Source organism: Plecotus auritus (assembly GCF_963455305.1).
Source record: "Plecotus auritus genome assembly, chromosome: 8".
NCBI classification, from domain to species: domain Eukaryota; kingdom Metazoa; phylum Chordata; class Mammalia; order Chiroptera; family Vespertilionidae; genus Plecotus; species Plecotus auritus.
This window is the reverse complement of record NC_137782.1, coordinates 159,276,642-159,303,798: the sequence shown is the minus strand read 5'-3', so window position 1 is coordinate 159,303,798 and position 27,157 is coordinate 159,276,642. Positions and strand designations below refer to the sequence as shown.

At 40.5% G+C, this 27,157-nt stretch overlaps 1 protein-coding gene across 6 annotated transcripts in view; it reads left to right on the top strand.

The window, feature by feature from the left end:
• Positions 1 to 27,157, top strand: part of LTBP1 (latent transforming growth factor beta binding protein 1) — a gene marked incomplete at its 5' end in the record, with an annotated part of 356,935 nt that overhangs the window by 172,013 nt on the left and 157,765 nt on the right. For 4 of the 6 annotated variants that reach the window (XM_080684179.1, XM_080684177.1, XM_080684178.1 and 1 more), the window contains 2 exons: positions 17,789 to 18,013; positions 19,233 to 19,507. In XM_080684179.1, the coding sequence (XP_080540305.1) occupies positions 17,789 to 18,013; positions 19,233 to 19,507 (500 nt within the window). Of the gene's footprint in view, positions 1 to 10,244; positions 10,272 to 17,788; positions 18,014 to 19,232; positions 19,508 to 27,157 lie in introns of those variants that run through there. The other 2 variants (XM_080684181.1, XM_080684180.1) reach the window with 1 other exon arrangement.

Genomic DNA, 27,157 nt, shown 5'->3' with positions numbered 1-27,157 from the left:
GAACTCCAGGGATTGTGCTTCTATTAGAAGGCCCCTGTTGAAGGTACTAACTCTGCCTCTGGATCTATGGGCATGTCTAATTTGGGCTTCTTTAGCTTCCTGTGTGACATTTCAATGGTTTATTAAAGAAGAAAAATACCCTGAATGAAACTATAGGAGAAGATTCGGTTCAGAGCTGGAAGGAAAGGAAAACTAATACTTATTGCGTACCCAGAGTAGTTTTAGGCATTTTTATACTTTGTCTTTTCATCCTGAGAACTATAGGTATATTATTCCCATTTATTGATTAGATAGGTAAGGCCTGGAAAGCTTAAGTACTCAATCTAGAGAATTGTTAATATTCAATCCAGCTGTAAAAATAACTATTGTGGACAATTTCCATTTCTTTGGTCATGTAGAGAAAATTTATTAGGGTCTTGAAGAGACTTGCCCCTTTTAATTGTCGGCAGATGAAGAGCAGAACTTGAATTCATTGGAATCCAAGTGCTTGGGAATTATTTGAGCGGGTCATTCATGTGGTTAGGGCAATGCTGCTTCCAAGGGAATATTTTGATTGATTGTGTCAGCGTCCTTGGGTGGCCTTCCCGAGAGCTTGAATGACTGTGTAAGTTTGGTTTCCTCTAACTAGCTTCTAAGCTTTTACAGATGAGGCACCACATCTTTGTTTTGTTCCTTTAACAATGATTGGTATAATAAATGGAAAAGAATGGGCATTCAATACAGCGGGTTGACCTACTATAGAAATAGGCCTTTTCAGTTCTATTGAGAAAACTAAGTACATATTATAGGCTTTTACTGGGCCGCCGTGGTTGGTAGCATCTACTATTTCTGCCTCATAATTATTGACCATTGCAGTACTTAAGGATGGAAAGTAAATTTTATCTACCAACTCTACTTGTGGCTGACCTGTGAAGTGTTGCAAAGAGTTTATCTAGGCCCTGTAAGAGCCATGATAGATTAATTTTTTTGTTAAAGATAGAGGAATACAATGGTGATATGGCCTCATGACCTCTTCAGAACCTATTGGGATCATGTGCACACTTTGGAGATAGCGTGGTAGACTTTGAGTATTGACCCTGCCATTTACTGATGGTGTGTTTTGGGAAGAATACAAAATGTCTCTGAACCTCAGTTATCTATATCTTTTGGTATAAAACTATGTCATTCCCAGGGTTGCTGTAAGGAGTAAATGAGATAATGAAGTCAGTACCCTATAGAAGAGTAGCCAACAATTGTTAGTATCTTCCCTTACACAGAGGCTAAATAAACATTTCTTTATTGAAACTTTATTGTCCTTGCCTTCTGTGGACAATATTTTATATGGATGAGTAAGTGTTGTCAATATTGGCATTAAGGCACTTTAAGACAGATATGTTATCATTCCCATTACTTTTATGTATTAGATAGCTGAGGCCTAGTATAATATTAGTATTAATGTCTTTTGATTTATTAACAAAGTGACTGGAAACCTTTCAACAGTTTTATGTTGGGTGTAAAGAACTTAGATTAAACATTCATGATAGCTTTTTCTGATCAATCTTGAAAACTTTGATCATTTGGTTAGTTTCTAAATAATCTCTTCTGCACTTCTAGACAGTTTCCTTAAATTTGTTCTGTATCCTCCATGGAGGGACTTAGTAAAAGTGAGCATACTTGCTAGCATTCCTTGATAGCTCACAGGAGCCTGAGAAACACATGTTGAGGAACTTAATTGATGGTCATCATTTGTAGAGGAGAGTGACAGCCATGGGTGAATAATTTTTGTGTTTCCTCAGGCTCAAAAGAGCAAATTTGGAGGGAGACAAAGATATTGTTCCTATTTACTTTTCCTGCCTAACGTATTGAACTGAAGGTACCGGAATAAAGGGTGAAGTTTATCAATTCTGAATGTTTATTTGATGGATTTGTATTTGTTCATATGTGTGTCAATGGAGTCAAAATAAATGAGCATATAAAGATAGCGGTCAAGCAATATCTTAAAAATAAAAATGAATATTTAATGACTATTTTTCTTGTTTGCTTTAGGAATTCTGACTGGATGTTACCATATTTCTAATAATTACTTGGAACTTTCTATCATTTCTCTGTTTTTCTTTTTTTCATGGGGTATTGGGCAATGAAAACCAGAATTCTCCATTTTAATTGTAAGAATCCTGGACAGTTTTATGCTAATGGCGAAAGCAGAAATTTTGTTCTTGTCCTGAAATCCAGTTTAAGCTTTCCTAATCTGGACCATATTGATGACACATGTAGCTGACAAGTAAGATTCACTGTTTCCTCTGCTTGGCTGTTGATCGGCTTGCTAGCAGCTGGAAGAGCTAATCATAAATCTCTCAGGAAGATTATGAATAAGCTGTAAGTTTATCTACATGTATAGTCTTTGTCCTTCAATGATAATAGAAGTTTCATATAAGCAGAACAATTAGTTAAACTTTGTAGGGAGAGTTCAGAAGAGATCTTTCAGATATAGACAATGACAATTGTCATTGTACCCATGGCTAACAGAAGTGGCCCAAATCTATGTTAGAATCAAAGGCAAAGGGCTTTGGTGAAGAGAAACAGTATTCCTCTTAGATATAAGGAATAAGAAGCTTTAGGAGACTTTAAATCATCACTTACTATTGGAAATATTTCATTATGTTAAAAATGATGGAAAAATACAAAATATGATTTAAAAAATATTCTGGATATAAGATTTAAAGTTTTTAAGGCAATTTGAAGCTTGTGACTAAGATTGCAAAACTGTTAAATCTTTCCAGGATTGCTGTTAGCTGTATATTGGAAAAGCATCAGAAGCAGTCTGATATATCATGGGATACTAGCTGAAAATCATTGCTTCACTTTAAGCATTATCATTCCACTTATTTTAGTGTCATTTGGAATAAAAAGAAACACAAAAAGCTCTCCTGGGGAAAATATTCTTAATCGATTGGTCCTTGTATAAACACACAGAGAGTTTAACTTTGGGTCCTCTGCCTTTTGTCAGAGAGCTGGAGGGTTGGCTCTGCTGAGGTTCATGAAAATCACTGGCATGCATTGGGCACCTACTTAGGGTTTCTAGATTCAGAGATGCAGGAGCACCTAAGCCTGCAGGGAGCAGTCAAAGGAGGCCTCACAGGAGGAGAGGATATGGAGTGGTGGGGGGGCCCAAGAACTGAAGAAGGAAGAGTTGGGAGAGGAATCTAGCCATGAGCATTGACATGGATTTACACAGAGGGTGGTGTGTTCTGGGAATCAAAACTACATCAGTTTAGTGGTCTACAGTGCCCAAAGCCGGACACAGTGGAGATAAGCCTGGCAGCTCTGGATACATAGTGCACTTAATTACCATGAGTAGAGCCTTTAATTCTCACCACAAAACCCATGAGGCAGTTACTCCAATAACTCTATAGGGTTTTATCAGGATTCCACTGAGAAGACAGGATTTTTTTTTCTCTTAGGTGATAGAGAGCCACAGAAAAATCCTGGGGAGGAATGAGCTTGTTGATTGAGAACTCATGTCAGAAAGTACATTCTGGACATGGTATGGAGAGAAAATATTGGAGAGAGGTAAGAAAGGAGGTAGTGAGGCTCTCAAGAAGGCTTTGCCATAGTCTATGCAAGATGGACTAGTCTGAACCTGGACCAAGGTCTGGAGGAATGGAGAGGAAGAAACAAACCGAAAGATACTGAAGACTAGAATTAGTAGAACTTGGTCTCAGTTGATGTGGGGGTTATGGGTCTGAGAAAAAACCAGGCTTAATGTTTATGGCTGATAATCAGTATTTTTTTTTAAAAAATTAATGCATTATAGGATCATAAAAGTTTGGCACTGAGAAGGAAATGTATATATCAGTTAGATCTATTGTTTTATCCGTTAGAGAACTGAGTTCCAGCGAGCTGAACTGAATTACTGAAGGTCATTTAGCTGTGTGGTGCTGAACTAGGACTCGAACTCAGATCTCTTGGCTCTCAGTACAGGGATCTTCTGACTCACTAGACTTTAAACTTGTACATGAAAATCTCTACATAAGGGTGATTTTATTTCATTCAGGAGCAAGTATTTATCATCATCATCATCATCATCACTGCTGTTACTACTAGCTGGATCTCTTTCCTGATAAAAAGTAATGGACTAGAAAATGTGAATCATGTGGCAAACTGCTTAACTCACATGATAAAGTTGCTTAAATACATGAGTTCCATGAAGAGAATTAGTAGAACTTTAGAAGGGAACTGTGACAAGGCTTTGCTCCAAATGGCTTGTGAAATGTATTTGAAAGCTGCTCGGTTTCAGGCTTTGATGGTATTGAATCTATTAGTAAGTAGAAAAGTTGTCAAGTGCTTCCTTCTTTCCTCATTAGCTTTTTCAAGTGGTGGAAATTGCCTCTTCCGGAAAAGCTGTAACTCTCAAAGTAGGTACACATCTCTCTAAGAGGAACGTATGGGCTTTTCCTTCTTATTTGGATCAGATATGTTATAAATTATAAAATTTCATTATGACCTCAATCTGGCAGATTTTTTACATTTGCAAAAATTACAGAGAAATGATTGTAGTTTGTGAAACTATTTCATTTTATATTAGTAAAAATCACTGTACGGTGCATTTCAATTCCGAATTAAAACATCCATATATAGTTTTCTTAACTTCAGTGTCTGACTGGCCATAAAAGGAAAAGAGAGAGAGAAACAGGAGGAATACTAAGGAAAAGTTTCTGAAATTCTTCTTTGTATACCCATGTAGTTTCCCTGATGATATTTGGTTTACTTAGGAACGTTGCCAGAAGGATTTAGAAATTTTTCTAGTGCTGATTAATGATGGTAGGTTTAATTTACTTTTCTTCCATGTCTCTGATTCTCTGATTCTTATCCTGTACAAAATCTAGACCTCCAGATGTTTTATAGTGGTAACTGGGGATTAGATATACACTAGGATGTTTCAAAAATCAATTCAGCCTAAGTCTGAGCTACATCTCAAGAGAGTTAATTAGAAACATAACCATGGGCCAATACTGGGGATTAGAAGGAATTATCTTCAGGAAGTCAGTTGTGATACATATTGTCTTGATTTAATGGAATGTTCCAGATTCAGGAAGCATATATGGAGCCCCGAGGAATGTATAGGCAGATTTTAACAACTTGAACTTGACATACCAAGTTATTTAAGTTAAATGGAAGGAGACATCTTGGCTCATCTCATCAGTAATGAGTCTCGTGGCTTTGAATGGCTTTAGCATTTGACTCTTGAAAGTTCAGTGTGATCTTAAGCAGTCTGCAGTTGATGCTGTCTAAAATTACCTCTACGTAACTGACTTTCCAAATTAACCAACGCCCTCCACCCCTTTTAAAATACACCAACCAATGCCCATGACCTGCTGAATATTCTTTGCCAATAGTTCACCCCACACATTACACGTCCTAAGTCTGAGTTGAATAGCTACAAAGGGTCAGTTCTTTTGTTTCTGACCATAAATTACATCATTTAATTAAATACTATGTGAACTGATTAGAAATGAGTGCAAAAAGAGTTGTTTCATGAAGATTAATAGACATTAAAATGTCTTGGAAAGACAATAAAAGCAAATGACTAATATAAGACTGATTGTCAATTTAGGGGTAAGACAACATTAAGAAATTGGAAAGCAAACTATAAACGTACAGAATTTGGCATTTAGCTGACTTTACATTAAAAAATATGTTTTATAGAAAGCTCCCATTTGCTCATTTATTCATTCAAAAAACATTTATTGGGTTCATACTGTGTGACTAGCATTTTGCTAAGCTCTTGGGATGTGCCCCTGAAAAGGTCAACGTCCCAAAGGCAAGGTTCCTTCCCTCCAGGAGCTCATGACCTTTTGGAGAAGTCAGATGCGCACCCAGACAATTACAGTTCGGTGCCTTCTGGGCTGGGTGTGCACATGCACTCATTGACCTGAGTATGTGGCAGGGAGAAGGAACTATCTACTTTTCTCTGGCACCACCAGGAAAGGCCTTAGTGATGAGGTTTGGGGTGGTGAGCTGGGCAGAAGAGAGGAAAGAGCCCGTAGAGAACCACACGTGTATGGAGAAGCATGGTGTGCTCAGAACAGACCAGGGTTGGGTATGTCTGGAACCGAAGAGAACATAACAGCAACGGTGGGGAACTGGGCTGGACAGACCGCAAAAACGAGATCCCTAGGAGCCCTTCTCCCATGATTGGGTATAGATGTCTTCCACTGGTGACAGAATCTCTGAAATGGATAAGCAGGAAATTGGGGTGTTCAGCTTTTCAGCTCAAATGAGTCTGCATATCAGAGGCAGTGATCTGGTAGAAACCACTTGGGAACCTCTTAACCATCATTCAGGTTTATGGTAATGTCAAAAAATCACCTCTGGTTCCCGCTAAACATTCTCATCCCTCTGTGCGTGCCGTGTAAGAGAAGAAATCGGGGTTAAAAGATTTTAAATCTGACAGGTTGTAAAATTGAAACTTGTGATGCACTCTTACAAATTTTATTGTTTAGTATTTGCCAAAAGCCTTTTTTTTTTTTAAACCTCTAACTCCAGTCCTTCCACGAAGGCATCTAAGTCTAAAAGACAAAGAAGTTCTCAGTAACCGAGGGAGAAACTGGTATCCAGTCACGTGGATATCAGACAGCAGTTGTCACGTGGTTATTGAGCCCGTTTTGTGAGCGTAGGCAGCCTCTGTCTATACTCAGTCCATAGGCTGTGTTGTGCGTGTAGACTGCTGAACCTGGACATGTTTGGGATAGCTTATCCACCAGTCTGGAGAGGCCTCTACCTGGTTTTCCCTGGGCACTTTTGTGTTACATGGAGGTTTTAAGGCCACAAGCAACCTGTATAGAGGCACGGGGAGCTGGTGGTCCTGCCTGAGGGTTTTCCAGTTCAAACATCTAGAAAGATCTGAGCTGAGCTCACACGCCTGTCCCTTCAGCAGCTACATATTATATTCCGTATCCTTGGGAGTGAATACTTTCCTGATCATGGTGATTTTGACTCTCTTCACTGCATCCCCGTCACCGACCTTTATGCTCATCTGTGATTGCTTAGCACTTAGGCAGGGGACTTCGAAAGGGCTCTCTGCCCTTTAAAAGAAATAACAGGACCAGGCCTGAGAGAGAGGCCTCGCTTGTGGGGGCGTAGGTCGGTGGGAGCCAGGGAAGGTAATGATCCGTGGAGGGTGGGAATAAAAGGAAACTGTAGACGGGCCACGCAGGTTTTTGTTTATAGTGTGGTTCCCAAACATTGTCTACCCAGAATTTATCGCTCCTGGCATCCGACTGAGTTTTACAGACCCCATTTCGTTTTATTACCCAGTGTGTTTCCTTTTCACGTCTCCTGGGGAACGTTGCCCTGCTTTTGTAGTAGTCTTTTCTTTCTTATCCTACCTTCTTCCCCTATTCTTCCACCCTAACTCTATCCTAAATGGCCAGATTCTTCCCCGCCCCCCACCCCCCTTTTGTCTAACCCCTTTGGAAACCTTCTACTCAAAATAACTGCTTGTCTTAAAAATATGAGAAAGCAAGTTTGATTCAGTAACTGATATTAAGATTCGTAGGTTGCAATTTGAAGCAAAATTAATTGTAAGCCATATCTGCATACTAGTTCATCTCTGGATGGAATGAGTTAAATAATTAAGCGAGAAAGAGATGAAATAACCTAAAAAGCTAGCTTGAAGGTTGTTACTAAAGGACACCCCAGTCCCGAAGAGTCTGGGATTCCTGTGTTTCTCCTCCAGCCTGCAGATGTTGCTGTGTCTTTCCTACGGAGAAAGAGCCTTGGTGTTTGGGAATTTCTGAGAGAGAGCACCGCCAACAGTGTCTGTGGGTGAAGGGTGTGAGTGGAATTTTGTGATGTGCTCGATACGTGGTGCTCCATAGGTTATGCAGAGTATAAAATGAGATCAAATTAGATAGCCCACAGCCAGGGTGAGCCTCCTGATAAAGGAAAGGAAAGCCATAAACAAAGTTGAGATGATGAATGGCCTCATTCCGAATTAGAAGCTCCGGTATGCATGTGTGTGTGTGGTAGGGCCTTCTATCGCCCGGGTTATAAACAGAATGTGGTATCGAAGCATTTGTTCATGGGCACCAGCTTTAAAAACCAGCGCCGTTCCTGGAATTCTTGTCTGTGTTAAGGTTGATATTTGCATTTGTTAAGATCTGCAGCCCAGAACACTGCAGTGTGTGATAGGTGGGGGTGGGATAGAGATGGTCTCCCTCATTTCTAAAGCATGAAAACAAAGATTCTGCCAGGGAGAGCGTGGTGGGGCTGTTTTTTAACTCTTATGAAAGCACCCTCCCTTTGCCCCCAGATTTCTTTGGATTCCCATTTTCCCTTTTGTATGTAAGATTGAGAACACTAATCGCTTCTCTCACACAATAAAGAAGTCCTCTTACCAGTAGGGTGAATGTATGAGTTTTAAGAGAAATCTTTTGGAATTTTATTTGAATCTGGCTAACTAGTTACTAAAAATGTATAAGGAGGGCCAGGAACGCAGAGCACACTCGGCACACATTTCATGTGTGTGCAGTAGAGGATTCTACTGACGTAGGCTTGTTCTTTCTTTTTCTCTGGTTCTGATGCCTACGATGGTTTTTACTTCTCAATCTATTTCTCAATTACAGCTTATTTTCAGTATCATTTTGTGTGAGTTTCAGGTGTATAGCATAGCGATTAAGACAATCATATAGTTTACAAAGTGTTCCCCCTGATATTTCCAATACCCACCTGGCACCGTACACTGGTACAATATTATTAACTGCTACTAGTATATTTCCGATGCTCCCAGTGACTATTCTGTAACTACCAATTTGTGCTTCTTAATCCCTTCACCTCTTTTTCCTAGTCCCCCAATCCCCTCCCCTCTGACAATCACCAGTCCGATCTCTGTGTCTATGGGACTCCGGAGCTTCTTATCTCTCCTGGTCCTAAGTTTTAAGCTTTTATTTATATATAAAAATTTCTGTTGCATTGTGTCTGATTTTATAGGCTGCCCTATATGATTGTAGGAAGACATGGGAATCTGAACCCTATCTGTCTGTCCAACCCAGCTTTTCTCACCCTCTCCCTGTCTCCTACGCTCCTGCTGCCCCAGCCTCCTAAACCATGTCTCACCTCAAGATCCTACCTCCCACTATTACTTCTGCAAACACTCTTTTTGCCAACTTTTTAAGTCACTGGATTCTTCTTTCGGGTTTAGCCTAAATGTCACCTCCTTGGACAGGTTGTTCTGGACCACTATACCTCACGTTTTCTTGGTAGTGTCCATCAGTCAGAATACGTTGGCAGACAGATAATCAAGAATTGGCTGAAGGCAATTTTAGAGCACGGTTGTAAATCTGTACATTCCATGCACCACCACTACCCCCCCCCCCCCAAACCTAGGTTGTAATAAATGCCTACTAATCTCTGTACTTCCTTCCTGGGCTCATGTGTGGCATTAGGCCTCCTCCGTGCCTCTGTTCTACCTTCAGAAGAACGGGACCTCCATCTTCACTTTCAGTTTTAGGTTTTTGTCTGTTTTGAGGGGATGCATCCTGGATCACAAGGCAAGCATATAGTGCTTTGTTTTTATTGATTAATTTGAGGCGGTTGGGAGAGAGAGAGAGAGAGAGAGAGAGAGAGAGAGAGAGAGAGAGAGAGAGAGAGATATTATTCCACTTATTTATGTATTCATTGGTTGCTTCTTACTAGTATTGATTGACCAGAGATTGAACCCACAACCTTGGTGTATTGGGATGACACTCTAACCAACTGAGCTACTTAACCAGGACCCAGTTTTGTTTTGTTTCATTATTTTTAAGGTTCTTGACATGAGCTATAGTTTGCAGCATTTAATTGTTATCTAACATATTTGTTATCGGAAAGCTTTAAACAGTTATAGTAGGAACCTACTATCTGGCTGAATAGAGTTGAAGGGTACCTTTTGAAAGAGGACAATATAGGTATGTTTAGGGGAATGAATAAAGTAATAACTTTTACTTTCTACAAAATAGTACTGCTTTTTTTCTTTCACACTCCAAGGCTATCAACAAAAATGAGGAAAACTTTTAAGGGAAAGCTATTCTTCTAATCAGAGACAAGTGGCAAAGTTGAAGCAGCTATGCAAATCAAAGTTGTGTGTGTGTATGTGTGTGTGTGTGTGTGTGTGTGTTCTGTGAGATGACAGGTGCAGGGTTTCTTCAAGTGGAGGTTTGTTTTCCCTGTTCTGCCTCAGCCACAAAATTGTCTGCTGGCACAGAAAGCAAGAGGGTGGTGGAGGAGCCGGGATGCTGCTGCAGGAAACTCAGGTATGTTCTTAGAGCTGAAGTATTTTTATAGCTAAGATAACGGGAAGACACAGCGTATGGATTTATAGTACAAATCTTTAGAAAATTCAGTTTGCCCATATTCGTGTACAAGTCACTAATATCTATTCATTTAAGTTCCAGTTTGCCATGTAGAATGTGAATATGATTCTGTCAGCCCAGCTTCTGGAATGCTGCAAGCTGTTTTATAGACCACAGGGAATGGTGGGACGCACAGAAGCACTTGACATATTTAAAACCTTCAGTGTGGATCCTTCCACTCATGTTGACCTTTTATAGCAGTACCGTGAGCTTCGTTGAGTGGCTGGGATGAAAGGATACTTTCTGGAATAACAGGCTGGCGGCCCATAGACCTCTTGTTATTTTCAGTAGGTCCCAGGTGACCTTGCATGCAATGTAGTGAGTTATGGGGATGGCCCGCTAAATATCAAGCTGATAAAGTTATGGGCTTTCTCAGTTGTCTGTGTGACAACTCTAGTTACATGTTCTAAAATATATGTGCCATAGCTAGATTTGCAGCCAGCATACCACAAACTTCCCAAGTCGGTCTTAAAGAGAACTTATTCCTCTTTCTCTGTATGCGTTGAGAAGGCTTGCTAGAACACTGGCAACGCAGACTGTAGATCACTAGGCAAAAGGTCAAAGCATGAACTTTTGAAACAGAAAGAAACGATTCATAGTTCAATCCTTAAGTTTGTAGGTTGATTTTCAGTTTGTTTTCTTTGATATAGAAGACTATTTAGCTATAAAAAGATCACCTGCCACAAAGGATTCAGTGTGCATTTATTGAGCCGAGGCAAAGAACTTTATATTGTAATTTAGATTTTTTTAAAATGCTGGAACAGTAGAATACATATTTACTTTCTCATTCATAAATGATTATCAATAGTGGCCTTTTATTGATCGGAATAAGTCAAGCAGACATTGTTTCCTGTCTGCGCAGAGAGACACGGGTCGTGGAGTTCCCTTCTGGGTTTATGGCTGTGTCCACTTAGACTCGGGCAGTCCTTGAAACATTTGGGTTGAAGCTATCTTGGGTTTAAAGATAGATTTCAACAAAACTGATTAAATTTGAGTTCAATTTCAAAATCTATTGATACTAGAAATATCTAGTAAAAGTCTGTTGTTTTTTTGTTTATAAAAAAGATGGTTGTATATGTGAAGTTATTTTAGTATAGATTATATAGTCATCTTTGCATGGTAGTACAGGACCATGAAAATGATCATGCAAGCTAATGCAAAATGGCCATGTGCAAAATGATCTTATTAATCAATGAATTATTAAGTTCCATGACCTTGAAAACGTTTTTATTAAAACTCTTTTACTGTAGGTGATAAATGTAGAGGGAAATGGAAAAAAATAGTAAAGCTAAAATTTAATTAGTGCCCTGTAATTGAAAATGTTAGAAACACTGGGTATTAAAGTGTTTTATTTCTTTGAGTAGAACTTATCAAGAGTAGTTAGAACATGTTTGCTTTCTTCTCACTGTATAACATGATATGGAGTATTTTTACTTTGCCTTAGTCGGTTGTCATACTGCTTTCCATGTCTGGATCAGCTGCCAACATCTTACCCTTTGTGCTTTCAGAGCTGTCCTGGGGTTCCTTTAATGTTGCTTCCTCTGGCACATCATCATCCTTTTCACCACAACCGCTTTCCAATTTCACTTCCAATGTTAACCGCCTGTCATTTTTTTGCGGCACTTTTTGTCGTTGACCCTTTTAATTATCCACTTCTGTGAAATGTTATTGATTTTATCACTGCGCGATGAGGAGGCAACACAACGACATGCTTTCCTGTCTGTGCGTGAACTGAGAACAGATGTGCAGGGATCAGTCACCAGCAGACTTTGAAGGAAGTGACATGATTGGTTACTGATGACCATACACATCTGTTATCCACGCCGTGTTTGTGGACCAAAGAGCTAGCAGTGAAGTTTGTACTTCATGCAATTACTCACAGTTAATACACTGTGGCAACTGACGTTTGAACCATACTGTTGGGGGGCTGGTGTTATTTAAGTAAACTGCGGAAACTGAAATTCATGCATATTGGAACCATGCAGAGTGAGTGGTGCCTGTATTCCGGTTCTAAATTATTTGTAGTACATTTCAATCTTGGCCTGGCTCCCCTTGCCCATGACACATTGAATCCATCCTGGGTAGCCAAGCTGTGATTTAGAAATTCCATTCAGAGTTGACGTAAGAGTTATGAAGTCTTTGACTCAACCTTGGAGTCCACTTTGAGTCACTTCTCTTACCCGGCACCTCAGAGGACATCGGCCCTGGAGAAAGCTGACTTCAGACCCCGGTCAGCAAGGGCAGTTTTGGCTTGAACCGTCACATAGACGCTGGACACAGTTTCTTGCCCTTGGTCATTTTTTTGGCTCCCCTTCCTCCTCCACTGTCTCAACTCTCCCTTGGCCTGCTGTGTCCCGTCTTCATGTTGCACCGATTCTCCCTCTGTCATTGCAGCGCCTCATGTTTCTCTCAGCTCTTGTTGCCATCGTCCTCATCCATGTGTTTTTCAGCTTGTATTTTAACGGTCTCCTAACTGGCTTCTCCACCTAGTCACTCTCCATCACAACTAATCCGTCACGAGTCATCTTTCTGGAACACTCTCTCAGCCTTCTTTAGTTCTCTCCTTGGAGTTTCCAAAATAATGTAATAATTACAAAATAAAATCCAAACGTTTTACTGGGCCTTGATCCATTGGCTGACCCAAGCCTCTACCTTCTAGTTTATCACTTGACCCCTCCCCCTCAAGAACCTGAGGTTTCAACAGAAAATTTTCTCCTTATCTCCCAAATATGCCTGCCTCCCGTCCTTTTCACATACTGTCCTCCTAGGATGCAATCCGTTGTTTTTCTGAATCTTGCCCAGTTTCAAAGACTTACCCCAAATGATCCCTCCTATTAAGTCTACTTTGATTTTCCAGAAATGATTCCCCCTTCTCTGAGGTTCCACACAGTTTCTAGTTTATATTTTCCAACTGTCACATATTTGGTGGTCTGTGTTTTTAGTTAGCATGTGTTATCTAATCTCCCCGGTTAGTGCTTACGGTCTTGAGGGCAGGGACCGAATCTTCTGTAGCACCTACAATGGTATTTGAGTGAGTCGTAGGCATACATTTTTCATCCAGTACTTTTCTGAGCTGTAACATTTCTTCTAGAAGCTGAGTTGCATGTTGGGGGTAAACAAAAGATAAAGTCTCTGGCCTCACCGAGCTCTAGTTGAATGAGGCATACAGGAAAGTCATCAGGCACTAAGCTAAGTGGCAGGATGGGCAGTGAATGAGAGTCCCTGGAGGTTCAGATAGGCATCAAACCTAGATGAGGGGGAATAGCAAATGCTTCTAGAAGATGTGAGGTTTAAGCAGAGTCTGAAAGATAAGTAGGAGTTCGATGGGTGAGGGGGCTGAATGGAACGAGTGTTCCAGGCCAAGGACACAGCATGGATAAAGCTTTAGGGGGGCAAGAGGGCCTTACACAATGAGGAACTGAATAAAGCTCCATGTAGCTGGATCGAAGGGAATGAGGTGAGACTCATAAGTGATGAGGTTTCAGAGGGAGCAGGGGCCCTGTGAGGGGAAAGAAGTGCACGTATTTGACGGATGTTGAGAAGGCAGGGCTTCCAGGACTGGGAGTATGGATGGGCCAAGTGACAGAGCTCCACTCAGGTTTCTGTTAAGGACCACTCACTCGGTGAATGGAGACATTAGAGAGAAGATGATGACTTACGTTTTGGACATGTTGAGTTTGAGATGTCTGTGGAATATCTATATGAAAATGTGTAGTAGTAATTTGGAGCACAGCAGAAATCTCTTGCTAGGAAATAGAAATTTGGGAATTGTCACATACGACAGGTTGAAATCATAGAGCAGTGCTAGGCAAACCGTGGCTTGCAAGCCACATGCGGCTCGCAAGCCGCGGTTTGCCGCTCTGTTGACTAATGAGTTTGCCGACCACTGGACTAGACTAAATGTTACCGTGTAGTTGGAAGCTGTGAGGATTAGGCAATTGTGGCATATTGTGTGTAAAGAGGTAAAGGGTAGTATATGACAGTGGTCGGCAAACTCATTAGTCAACAGAGTAGCAAACTGCGGCTCGCGAGCCGCATGTGGCTCGCGAGCCGCGGATTGCCGACCACTGTGTGTAGAGATAGTAAAAGAGAGGATTTTAAGGCCAAATAGTAAAGCATATCAGTGTTTAAAGGGCATGTTAAGAGGTGATTCTGTAAAGAATGTTAAGATGGAATGGGCAAAGAGGAAGGATCAAAATAGATGAGTGAGATGTCATGGAAACCAAGGGAAGACTGAAATTGTCCGTTTGATTTTGGTGACCTCAGTAAGAGTAGTTTCCATAGAAGAGGGGTGGGGAAAGGGAGTGTGTGGAGAAGTGAACAGACAATTCTTTTGGAAAGTATGATCATGGGAGAAAATGGAGTTGAGGGGTTTTATTTTTTAAAGTGGTGGAAATCTGCTCATGTTTAAAGGCTGATAGGAAGAATTCATTAGTGATAAAGAGGTTGGCTATAAGCTGAATTTCATCAGAATTTAAAACACCTCTGAAAATTCCTTACCCAGTGTGCCCTTTTATCTTTTGGTATTCTAAATAAATTAAATTCCAAACTACTAATTAGTCTGTGTCTTTAGGTTTCACTGTGGTCTTGTTATCGTAGTGAGATGGCAAATTCTGGGAAAGAAAGATTCAAACTCTTCTACTTCCTTATTCAGATTATAGTCTCAGCAGATATTATTTTTAGTATTCTCATTTGTTTATTCTTTGAGGAAATGTTTAATGTCCACTGTGTACCAGGCATTATTCTAGGTGCTAAGAATGTAAAGGTTACTAAGCCAGACATATCCTTTTCTTTTTTTTTTAATTTAATGACTCTTTATTGTTCAGATTATTACAGTTGTTCCTCTTTTCCCCCCCATAGCTCCCCTCCACCCGGTTCCCACCCTACCCTCTGCCCTTACCTCCCCTCAACTGTCCTCATCCTTAGGTGTACGATTTTTGTCCAGTCTCTTCCCACACGTCCCACACCCCTTTCCCCCTGAGAATTGTCAGTCCACTCCCTTTCTATGCCCCTGATTCTATTATATTCACCAGTTTATTCTGTTCATCATATTTTTTTATTCACTTGATTTTTAGATTCACTTGTTGATAGACATGTATTTGTTGTTCATAATTTTTATCTTTACCTTTTTTTTCTTCTTCCTTTTCTTAAAGAATACCTTTCAGCATTTCATATAATACTAGTTTGGTGGTGATGAACTCCTTTAGCTTTTTCTTATCTGTGAAGCTTTTTATCTGACCTTCAATTCTGAATGATAGCTTTGCTGGGTAGAGTAATCTTGGTCGTAGGTTCTTGCTATTCATCACTTTGAATATTTCTTGCCATCCCGTCTGGCCTGCATAGTTTCTGTTGAGAAATCAGCTGACAATCACCTGGGTGCTCCCTTGTAGGTAATTAACTGTTTTTCTCTTGCTGCTTTTAATATTCTCTCTTTGTCTTTTGCTCTTGGCATTTTAATTATGATGTGTTTTGGTGTGGTCCTCTTTGGATTCCTTTTGCTTGGGGTTCTGTGCGCTTCCTGGACTTGTAAGTCTATTTCTTTCACCCGGTGGGGGAAGTTTTCAGTCATTATTTCTTCAAATAGGTTTTTAGTATTTTGCTCTCTCTCTTCTTCTGGCACCCCCATAATTCGGATGTTGGTACACTTGAATTTGTCCCAGAGGCTCCTTACACTATCTTCAAATTTTTGGATTCTTTTTTCTTTTTGCTTTTCTGGTTGAGTGTTTTTTGCTTCTTTGTATTTCAAATCTTTGACTTGATTCTTGTGTTCCTCTAGTCTGCTGTTAGGTCTCTGTATAATATTTTTATTTCAGTCAGTGTATGTTTAATTTCTAGTTGGTCCTTTTTCATATCCTCGAGGGTCTCGCTAAATTTATCATCCTTTTCTAGGAAATTCTTGAAAAACCTTATGACCGTGGTTTTGAACTCTATATCCAGTCATTTGCTTTCCTCCATTTCTTTCGTTTGTGATCTGTTTCTTTGTCTCCACATTTTTGCTGCTTTCATGAGTTGGTAGAGTAGCTTTGTGTGCTAGGTGTCCTATAGGGCCCAGTGGCTCAGCCTACCAAGTTACCTGAGGTGGACACTCTTGGTGCACCCCTTTGTGGACTGTGTGTATAGCCTTGTTGTAGTTAAGTCTTGATTGTTGTTGGTATCACTGGGAGGAATTGATCTCCAGGCCAATTGGCTTTGAGGATCAGCTGTGTCTACGCCAGGAGAACTTCTGTGCTGGACACACCTTATGAGACAAGACTTGCAAAATTGTAAATGCCTCTGTGTTCAGCTTGTATGGGGCGGAGTCTCAGGGCAGAGTAGACAGCCTTGGCTTCCCGTCAGCCCTGCCCTATGAGGCCCCTGGGTCTCAGTGTCCCTCGGTAATTGCTGCAAGCACCTCTGAGAGAAAGCCGCCCTCGAGTTTTGCCCGTTGCCAGACAGTCCAGTTTCTCCCCAAATGAGTTTGGGTTCCCAGAAACTCTCCCGGATCTGGAGTTCAGTGCAGTCAGGAGCTTCCGTCTCCCTCCCGCTTTAGAAAGCCAGCCTCGCACTCAGCCACCTGTGCCCTCAGCAGTCAGTCCTCTCTGTGTGAGCGTGCCTCCGGACCTCTGCCTCCGCAGCTCCCCTGATTCTCAATGTGCTTTCTCTTTTCCTGACAGTCCAGTTTCTCCCCAAATGAGTTTGGGTTCCCAGAAACTCTCCTGAGACTGGAGTTCAGCGCAGTCGGGAGCTTCTGTCTCCCTCCCGCTTTAGAAAGCCAGCCGCGCACTCAGCTGCCTGTGTACTCAACCGCCCTTCCTTTCTGCGCGTTCGCGTGTCTCTGTACCTCAGCCTTTTGCAGCCCCTCTGATTTTCAATGTGCTTTCCTCTTTCCTTTTAGTTGTAGAATTTCCACTCAGCCAGCCTCCCTGTGGTTCTGGATGGTGTCCGTTTTGTCTTTTAGTTGTAGTTTTGTTATTGTTGTGCGAGGCGGCAGTTTAGGTGTTTACCTATGCCGCCATCTTGGTTTCTCCTCCAGACATATCCTTTTCTTAAAAGTTTATAATCTAGAGAGACAGCTAATAAACTTGGAATTGAATAGGACAAAGTAATTACAGAATGCGAGAGATACTCAAAAGGGCACTGTGAGACAATAATCCTCACTGGCTCCTTTACATATTCTTTTCCTATGAATTCTCTCCATTGTTGGGGGAGAGCACTGCAAGGAACTGGAGAATTAAATGACTTAGGATGGAAAAACAAAGATCGTGAATAATAGAGACCTTTTTTTTTGCCAACGTAGTTACTTCTTTGTTTACTGTTTCAAAGTCAGTAGAAATATGATGGCTGTAATGGTGCTGTGTTTGTGAAAGTTTTGTTGGTTGACTGTGATTTAGCATTTGAGAAACTAACCATTTCTCCACAATTTCTCTTTTCCCTTTCAGTAATTTGCCATCTTCCATGTATGAATGGTGGCCAATGCAGCTCAAGGGACAAATGCCAGTGCCCTCCAAACTTCACAGGGAAGCTCTGCCAGATTCCAGTCCATGGTGCCAGCGTTCCTAAACTTTATCAGCATTCCCAGCAGTCAGGCAAGGCGCTGGGAACGCATGTCGTCCACTCTACACATACCTTGCCTCTGACGATGACCAGTCAGCAAGGAGTCAAAGGTAAGCTTAAGATTTTGATTTTTCCCATTCGTCAGACCTCTGCTAGCCTGCCAGACCCACAGAAGCCAGGTACCTGCAGATGGCCAGGGCTGGTATTGAAACAGAAAGGGGTATGTGATCTGTGGCTTGAGAAATGACAGTAGGGACAGAATGTGGGCCCAGGTATGTGGCTGAAGTGCTTTCTAGGCCATAGAGATTTGGTATCTAAGAAATAGAAAACAAAAAGGAGTCTATCCTTCTCTGATGACTCATAGCACCCAGAGCTGATGAATGTGCCTGGCCGTTCTGGCCGGGCCTTGGGAATGGAAAGACGAGTTGGAGATTTCGGGCCCTTACAGCGTTAATGAGCTAGTGATCACACTGGTCCTGCTGATGAGCACAAGTCTATTTAATAGTTGAAGAGTGCCTCGTTTTAGTTCTAAATGATCACTTAACCTCACTGGGCTTCAGTATATTCTTCTGTAGAGGAAGGTAAACTAGGTCACTTGGAGCTCAGGAATTCTATGACTCATTCATTCTTTTAAACCTGGCATCTCTTAGACATGCACCGTTTTTAAAAAGGGGTCAGAAAGTGTTACTGGCTGTTGTTCTTTAAAACCTGAATGTTAGCATCAGAAGATGAAATTGTGTTTGAAAGTGGCGGAAAGTGAGTGTTGGTACAGATATAAAATAGCACACTTTGGTATTTCGTGTGTGTGTCCCAATAAGCACCAAAATATATCCACAATATGTTATTTAAGGGCAAGAGAATTGTGCTGTATGAAATTGTGTTTCCCCTTTTAGCGTAGAAAAGTATATCCCACAACTTTGCAATAGGAACTTAATGAGAAATTCAAAAGTAATCCAACTTCTGAGTCTTTATTACTATTATTTGATAAAATGTACGTCCTCATAAGCTGCATGAATTTCATACTTTTATGACTCACCTGAAAAAATTATCTTACTGAATATGTTACAGTGAGAGCTTTTAATTTCTCTTTGTAATTAGTTGATTTTTTAAAACATAAATTCAGATTTAATTTTTATTTTTAATGTATCCTTTTATTCTCACTTATTATGATGGCTGTGTGGCAAATATATGTATACATTACATTTGTATAATTTATCCTATATATAATACATACGCGTGTAAGTATATATGTGTGTAAAATTGACTTTCACGCTGACTTGCCTGCTAATTCGTCATGATTAACAAGTCTTTACTCCCCATCTGTTTCAGTGAAATTTCCTCCCAACATAGTCAATATCCACGTGAAGCACCCCCCGGAGGCCTCCGTCCAGATACATCAGGTTTCAAGAATTGATGGCCCAACGGGCCAGAAGGTAAAAGAAGCCCAACCAGGCCAATCCCAGATCTCCTACCAAGGGCTTCCCGTCCAGAAGACCCAAACCGTCCACTCCACGTACTCCCACCAGCAAGTTATTCCTCACATCTACCCTGTGGCTGCGAAGACCCAGCTTGGCCGCTGCTTCCAGGAAACTGTCGGGTCCCAGGTAAGCAACACTGCCCAGCCTGTTTCAGCAGTGCTTTCTAGAAAGTCTCATTTTCAAAGGAAAACCAGATGTAGTAAAATGACTTTCTATAGAAGGGCTTGGCCAACTGACCCATGGGCCCGTTTTGGTAAATAACGTTTTATTGGAACGCAGCCACATCCATGCGTTTACATATTGCCTGTCCTGCTTTCATGCGTTGGACGGTAGAATGGCAAAGCCTAAAATATGGTCGGCAAGGCCCTTTACAGAAAAAGCTTTCCATCCTCTGCTCTGTAAGATAATGTTTAAGTAGTGACCTTCCAGAAATGCTGCTGGACGTCCCTGACTGCCGTTGCTGTTTTCCAGTTAAGTTGATCTGTGTATAAAACATGTGTCAGGCTTGAGATATATTCTGCAAAGGCTTTGAAAATACTTATGCCTTTTTGTAGTAGTTGCAGGTTAATAGGTGTAGTTGGGTTTGAACCCATCAGGGGTCCTCAAACTTTTTAAACAGGGGGCCAGTTCACTGTCCCTCAGACAGTTGGAGGGCCGGACTATAGTTTTTTAAAAAAACTATGAACAAATTCCTATGCGAACTGCGGGCCCGGGATGAGTCGGCTGCTAAGCAGGACAGGCAGCGGCACCCGGCGGGCCGGATAAATGTCCTCGGCGGGCTGCATGTGGCCCGTGGGCCGTAGTTTGAGGACCCCTGCATCAGACAATAATAATTTGTGATCTTTAATTTTCTTTATAAAAACTCATAACTAGATTGGCAATGACTGAGTTGTTTGACATTCATTTTAAACATCACTGGATTTACATAGAACTTTAGGCCTATATCTATATCGTAAAGTTGAAGGGAGGCTGATTTTCCTTTAAAACTCATCATTGAAAGTGCTTAATGAAGGCAACAAAAATGTTGGCTGTTTTACCCAAACCGCTTGGTGCTGACTGCTTTGGGATTGTGTGGTTATGACATCGCTTTGTCCTGTGGTTCTCCTCCTGTCATTTGATCATGGTTTCAGCCCCACATGAGAAGAGTAAGTGAGGCGAATTTATTATGTCTCTTTTCTTACCTGAATATTGAAAGAATATTGTGTGTGTGAAATACTTGGGGGTAATAAGAATCAATTGTTGTTGCTTTAGAAACCTGGAAAATACTTTTAGGTTTTGGGCAAGTCCATGGTAGAGTTATCACCTTTCCCCCAGGGGAAGAAGGCAAAACTGGTTTGTGGACCCGAATGGAAAGAGTACCCATGTGGAGTTATACGATCTTGGCTGTAGCCATGGGCCCAGACCGTGGTAGCAGGGAACCAGCTTTGTTATCTGTAAGGAGGAGACAAGAATATTGGGCTTTGTTAAGATTAGACAAGGTAATCTGAGCACTGTTTTGCAAATGTTATAGAACTAGGCAAATGCTAGCTTAGAAGATATTCATCTATCCATAGTCTCAAACTTAGTAATAGTCAGTGATTGCTTATGTCATGTAACGTCAGTAAGGCAGGGAAGGTTTATCTCCCCAAACGCAATCTTCGTTGTGTAGTAGTAGTTGCCAGTTAAGAGGTGTAGCCCGCAGATAACTTGAAATGCCTCCTAAACCTGCCACAGCTTTTGAAGACCACGTTTAAGCAAATACTTTTTGGGGGAAGGAACAGCATTGATTTAAGTTTAGCTTTGAAGTAAAGTCTAGATTCTTGTGCTAAGAGCAGCTTTTTATAGGGGCTGTGGGGCTGACGGTACACTTCATGCACTTCACAAATTTTGCCCTGGACCAGCTTTGGAGAGAGAGGATGAATTTGGTGCCATTTGCATTGTTTAGTCATTTCACCTTAGGTTGGTTATGAGGAAGGAAAAAACAGATCCTTTTAAAATTGTGTGCCCAGTGCCTTTCTCCTGTTTCCAAGTTGGAACACAGATGATAAAAAGCAAGAAAATGAAGTATTCACAAACTTGTTATTCTTGTGTAATATTAGGCCCAAATGTGCTAACAAAAAAAAGGTTAAAACATTGTTTACTTTTCAGCCTAAGCTGGACCATATAATTAAAATGAATTTGGTGAAGTTACCCAAATAATTCACACTCAGTAGAATACTTTTGCTTTATCTGCATGCCTCTCTGGCATTCAGTCTGAATGATCCAGACAGTGATCTCGAGTCTTAATTCTTTTTGCAGGTGTAGTCACTAATATGAAGCTTCAAAATAAGACCTGGTTTTAGAAAACATTCTTAGTATATATTTGTCTCTTGCTGGATGTCTATGATCGCCAGATTAATTAGTGCAATTAGGATGATCCAAATTATAGAAAATAACAATGAACATTCTTGAAAAAAAAATACATTACTGGCAAATAGTTACTAGTATATAAGATGAACTTTGTATCCTACAAAGATGTTTGAAAACATTTGTGCTTTCTTGCTATGGTTGGTTTGCATACTCAGCTACAGGGGGAGGTATAGGTAGATTTTATATGAATGGGTAAAGCCAAGCCCATGTGGCTCAATGGTTGAGCATCAACCTATGAACCAGGAGATCAAGGTTTGATTCCCGGTTAGGACACATGCCCGGGTTTCAGGCTCAGTCCCTAAAAGGGGGTGTACAGGAGGCAGCTGATCAATGATTCTCTTTCATTGTTGATATTTCTATCTCTTTCTCCCTCTCCCTTACTTTCTGAAACCAATTAAAAATATATATTTAAAAAGGATGTTCTAAATGAATGGTAAAAACAGATGCATAAATGCTCACTAGTGCTTTGCTCATGGGAATAGTCTTATTAGCTGCAGATTTCGACTATTGAGACTTTTAATGCCATGGAGTTATCAGTAAGCATCTATGTTTATGTGCTACAATAAGAGGGCATATACAAAACAAATTTGGCAGAAATAGCCCTTGTTTCTGTGGCACATTCTAATAATTAGGCAGTAGTCTTGGGGTTGAGAAGCCAGCATGAACTGTGATTAATGTATTTAAGTTCTGGGAAGCTTCGTAGCATAGAGTTTCACGAATTGCTTGGGTGGTGGAGGAAAATGGTCAGTTGGTTAGGAAGCTAAAGTCACAGAGAAAAGGGGGAGGATAACTAAACAGAGGAAAGAGAACTTGGCAAGAAATGGGTGAGGAAGAAGTATCAGAGAGACTGGAGATGCGAACTGGCTCAGGATTCCTGGCAGATGTTTGCACAGCACGAAGCCTCTTAAACCAGAGGCACAGGGCCATCTAAATGACTTGGTGTCAAGGCAGAATAGCGGGAAGCCTTCTTGATCAAGTGATCAAACTCAGAATCATTACAAGTGGGACAGCCGACCTCATGTGCCTCCTGATGGGATCCAGTATGAAGTTTGCATATCACCCTAAAACTAACGGTGCCAAAAATGTTTAACCTGAGTCTAACCAAGCCTTGACACCTAACCCCAGCTTATGGGGAGTACTGAGGGTAAAGAAACAAGCTAAAAATACAACCCCTGTTCATCCCCATCAGGCAGATTGATAATATAGGATATTATTTCCTGGTTTCTTAAGAAAAATCATACAATGGGGAAAAAGTAGAATGACTTTTCTAGAAAGAAACTAAAGAGTCACAACAACCAAAGCCAGCCCACTTCTAGAAGATATTTGGGGAACAATGGGGAAATTTAATGTAGACTAGATACTAGATGATACTTTGGAATTATTAATTTTTTAGGTGTGATAATGGTATTAGGGTTTGTAGGACAGTGTTTTTATTTTTGAAAGATAAATGAAAAATTTAGGGTAAAATGCCATTATGTCTATAATTTATCTTCAAATGCATTTACACACAAATATTGCAAAATTGTAACAATTGTTTACTCTGAGAAGTGGACATATAAGATCGTTGTAGTATCAGATATCTCAGCATATTTGAAATTTTCTTATGAGGATAAAAAGGGGGAAACATTAAAATTTTCTAAATGTACAAAAAATATAGGCATACTTCCTTTTATTGTGCTTCATTATATTGTGCTTCCCAGATACGGAATTTTTTATAAATTGAAAGTTTGTGGCAACCCAGCATTGAGCAAGTCTATTGGCACTGCTTTTCCAACAGACTCAGATGATGGTTAGCATTTTTTTTTTTAGCAATACAGTATTTTAAATTAAGGTACATACATTTTTAGACTTAATGCTGTTGCACACTTGATAGACAACAGTATAGTGTAAATATAGTTTTATGTGTACTGGAAAACAAAAAAATTCATGTGACTCACTTTATTGCAATATTTGCTTCATTGTGGAGGTCTGGATCTGAACCTGCAATGTCTCTGAAATATGCCTGTGGATTAATATAATTTTAAGCTGATTGTAAAAGTTGTGACTTTAAACAGCTAATGAATTTTTAGAAAATAATTTAAAATGTTTCAGCTTCTGAATGAATGGGTTGGGTAGGTGGATGTGGGGTAGACATGAGGAGGCCAGGGAAGAGAAGTTGGCCTTTGTCCAATTGTGAAATGATCAGGGTCTAATCTAGGAGAAAAGTTGAAAATAAAGAGATGACAATAAGGGCTTTTGCAAAGAATCAAACATCAGGATTTGATTATGGGCTGCTGTGAAGAAAAAGATGGTGATGAGTTGAACTATTCTGAATTCCCTTGCTTCAGAAATCAGATAAATGCTCGCTATGATTGATTAACTAAATGGCCCTTGGGGGAGGATTGTGAAATGAAGATGAGCAGCTACATCTTGTTTTAAGCAGCCTCATTCTTGATTGACATTAAGAAGGGTGTATTCTTGGATATCAACTGGGAAATCCAAAGCTGTATTAGAGATGGAGTGAGAGAGGATTAATGGAGACAATTCAGTGGTCAGTGAATAGATCTAGTGATGATAGATTCATGAGAACAGAGGACATTTCTTTGGCATGTATATAAAGAGAAAAGAGCAGGAATAATGGAATCAGAAAAAACTATAATGTTTCCCACCTTGACAGTGTCAAGATATGGAGTGGAAGGGATCCTTCCTATTGTGGAAAGTGATGTTCAATCTCTGTGTCCTAATAGTAATTTCTGGGTCTTAACGTCATATAAAGTATTGATTTTTATGTGAATCAGGCTAGGTACAGACATTATTTAATTTCCTTTAAAGTATTAAAAGAATAGAAATTAACCCAATAAATATATGGGGTGGCTTGGAGGAGGAATTGGATTCTTGAATATAAATCAAGTTTCAAGTACTTGACAAGTCAGAGCTTTGACAGAGTTAGGTACCTGCCTTCCTGCAGTAGACAGGGTACACCATGTACATTTGAAAACATTTTGGAGAGTTTGCTCACTGTATAGATCAAGTTAGAATTACATCTCCAGTGGTTACAATTACCAGCTACTTTCAAGATAATCTCATGTTTACATGTGCTTAAAACGTGAACATTTATATGCTAGTGTTCATCTATAAGAAGAGGCCAAATTTCAGAAAATACCCCTGTGATCTACTATTGCTCCACAAGGACATTGAATGTATGTACCTTTCCCATTGTGCCAGGGCACCCTTTGCTTTACACTGTGACCTTTGCTTTCAATTTGAAACTGACTTGGCATCTGCGTTTTTGGTTGTTTCCAACATGTTTATTGCCTAATTGCTGGAAATAAATATTTAGTTACTTAATGATGCCAGATGGTATGAAAAGACCTTGTCTTGTCTGTGGAGAGTTCAGAATCATGATGTAGGATTCAAGGTTCAGCTTCCACGCTGGGGTTTGCCATTGCCTGGGTGTGCAATCCTATGCTCTTTGTTAAAGGGGGGAATGTGCTCCTTCATTAGACACAGGCATTGTAGGATGAGAAAAAAACTCTTCAAGATCTTTTTTTTTTAATTAAAATATATTTTATTGATTTGTTACAGAGAGGAAGGAAGAGGGATAGAGAGTTAGAAACATCGATGGGAGAGAAACATCGATCAGCTGCCTCTTGCACACCTCCTACTGGGGATGTGCCCGCAACCAAGGTACATGCCCTTGACTGGAATCGAACCTGGGACCTTTCAGTCCGCAGGCCGACGCTCTATCCACTGAGCCAAACGGGTTAGGGCAACTCTTCAAGATCTTATTGCAAATCCTAAAAGAGCAGAAAAGTCCGCATAGTCACACCCGAGTTAACTAAGAACAAAAACGTTGGAAAACCTGGAGTAAATATAAATGGAATAAAATATATTTTTAGTAGTGTCCTTACACAGATAAAGATGATCAAATAATATCCAAACCAACTCTTACAGTTTACAAGCATAGAATTCCCCTTAACAGTAAAAAAACAACAACCCCAAAACCAAAAAACACCCACAACAAACTAAAATTAAATTCTTTAAGATGTATTCTATAGAAGACAATAATCTTTATGGAGAGGATCCGTACTTGATGTAAAATTGTTGGAGAAGCTTTTTCCCCCTTTAATTATTGGTCATATAAATAATAAGACCTGGGGCAAAACTGAGTTAAAGTGGCATGAGAATTGTTTGGGATCCCCTTAGAACTTTCAGAAGTTGTTCCAACAGCTCTTTTTGGACAGGAAAAATGGAAACAGAATGGGCCATTGGAGAAAAATATTATTTAATTGGAGATAGGTCTCTTGGCAGATAAATTCAATAACATCATCAAGCTCTAAACCTTAGCACTGGAACACACACACACACACACACACACACACACACACGCACACGCATGCACGCATACACACAAACACACACTTCTGAAGGGCCAAACAGATGCACTTAGCTTTCGTTTAAGAAAATATTTTTTTTAATAAGCATCATGGAGAAATTAACAGGAAAGTGTGAGTTCATTGAAGTGAAAAGTATCCTAATTACATGGCTGAAAGTACTTAAAAAAAATCTCCATACTTCTGTCACAAGACTTTGAAGGAAAATATTTCTTGGTTTTCCCCACACAGAAGCCAGTGAGGAAGGAGGGGAGCAGATGCCATGCCTGTCAATTCCCTGTGGCAGGGAGAATACACATAGATGAGTAGGTACAGATATAGATACAGAGATGGGCTGGAGACGTTCAAAATCTCTGCTCAGGATGGAAAGAGAATTTAGTACCCTACCAAGGGAGCTGGGAGAATCAGTTCTGCTTGGAGACCTATTATTTAATTTCCAGAGGATTCCCTCTGCTCTGACTGGAGCAGTATAACTGAGGGGAGGCCTAAAGCACTGGTGAAGTAATAGTTTTCTTCTGACAGGGAAAATGCCAGAATCAGTTCACATTGGTTCTTTCTCTATATTGAGACCAAAAACGACAATGACAAACATAGATGAGAAGTCTAATGAAAGAGTAACTATCAAACACTTACCAGAGACTCAGCCTGTCACGTATGTGTTATATGTGTTCTTCTTTATGTGGGAAGGAGAACTGGGTCAACAGGTATGTTCCCCATTTCCGCAGCTCACGTGCCCTTAGGGCAAGCCCTCCCAGGTGAGGCAGGGTGCTGTTGGCAGGGCTTAAGGAAGGCAGGGCGGGAGCCATCAGATGTCTGCCTTCTCCATGAGCAGAGAGCCTCATTGGGGTGCGCTGATTGCATTTACTGACATTTGGCCTCCTGCAGGTGGAATACGTCGTTAACACCAGGCCCTTCCTATGTTTTTCTTAAGTGTCCCACTCAAACACTGCTTTGGCATAATCCAAGGGACATTTAATTGAGTGTGAGTGAGTCTGGTTGTCTCCAGTGGCTCTGT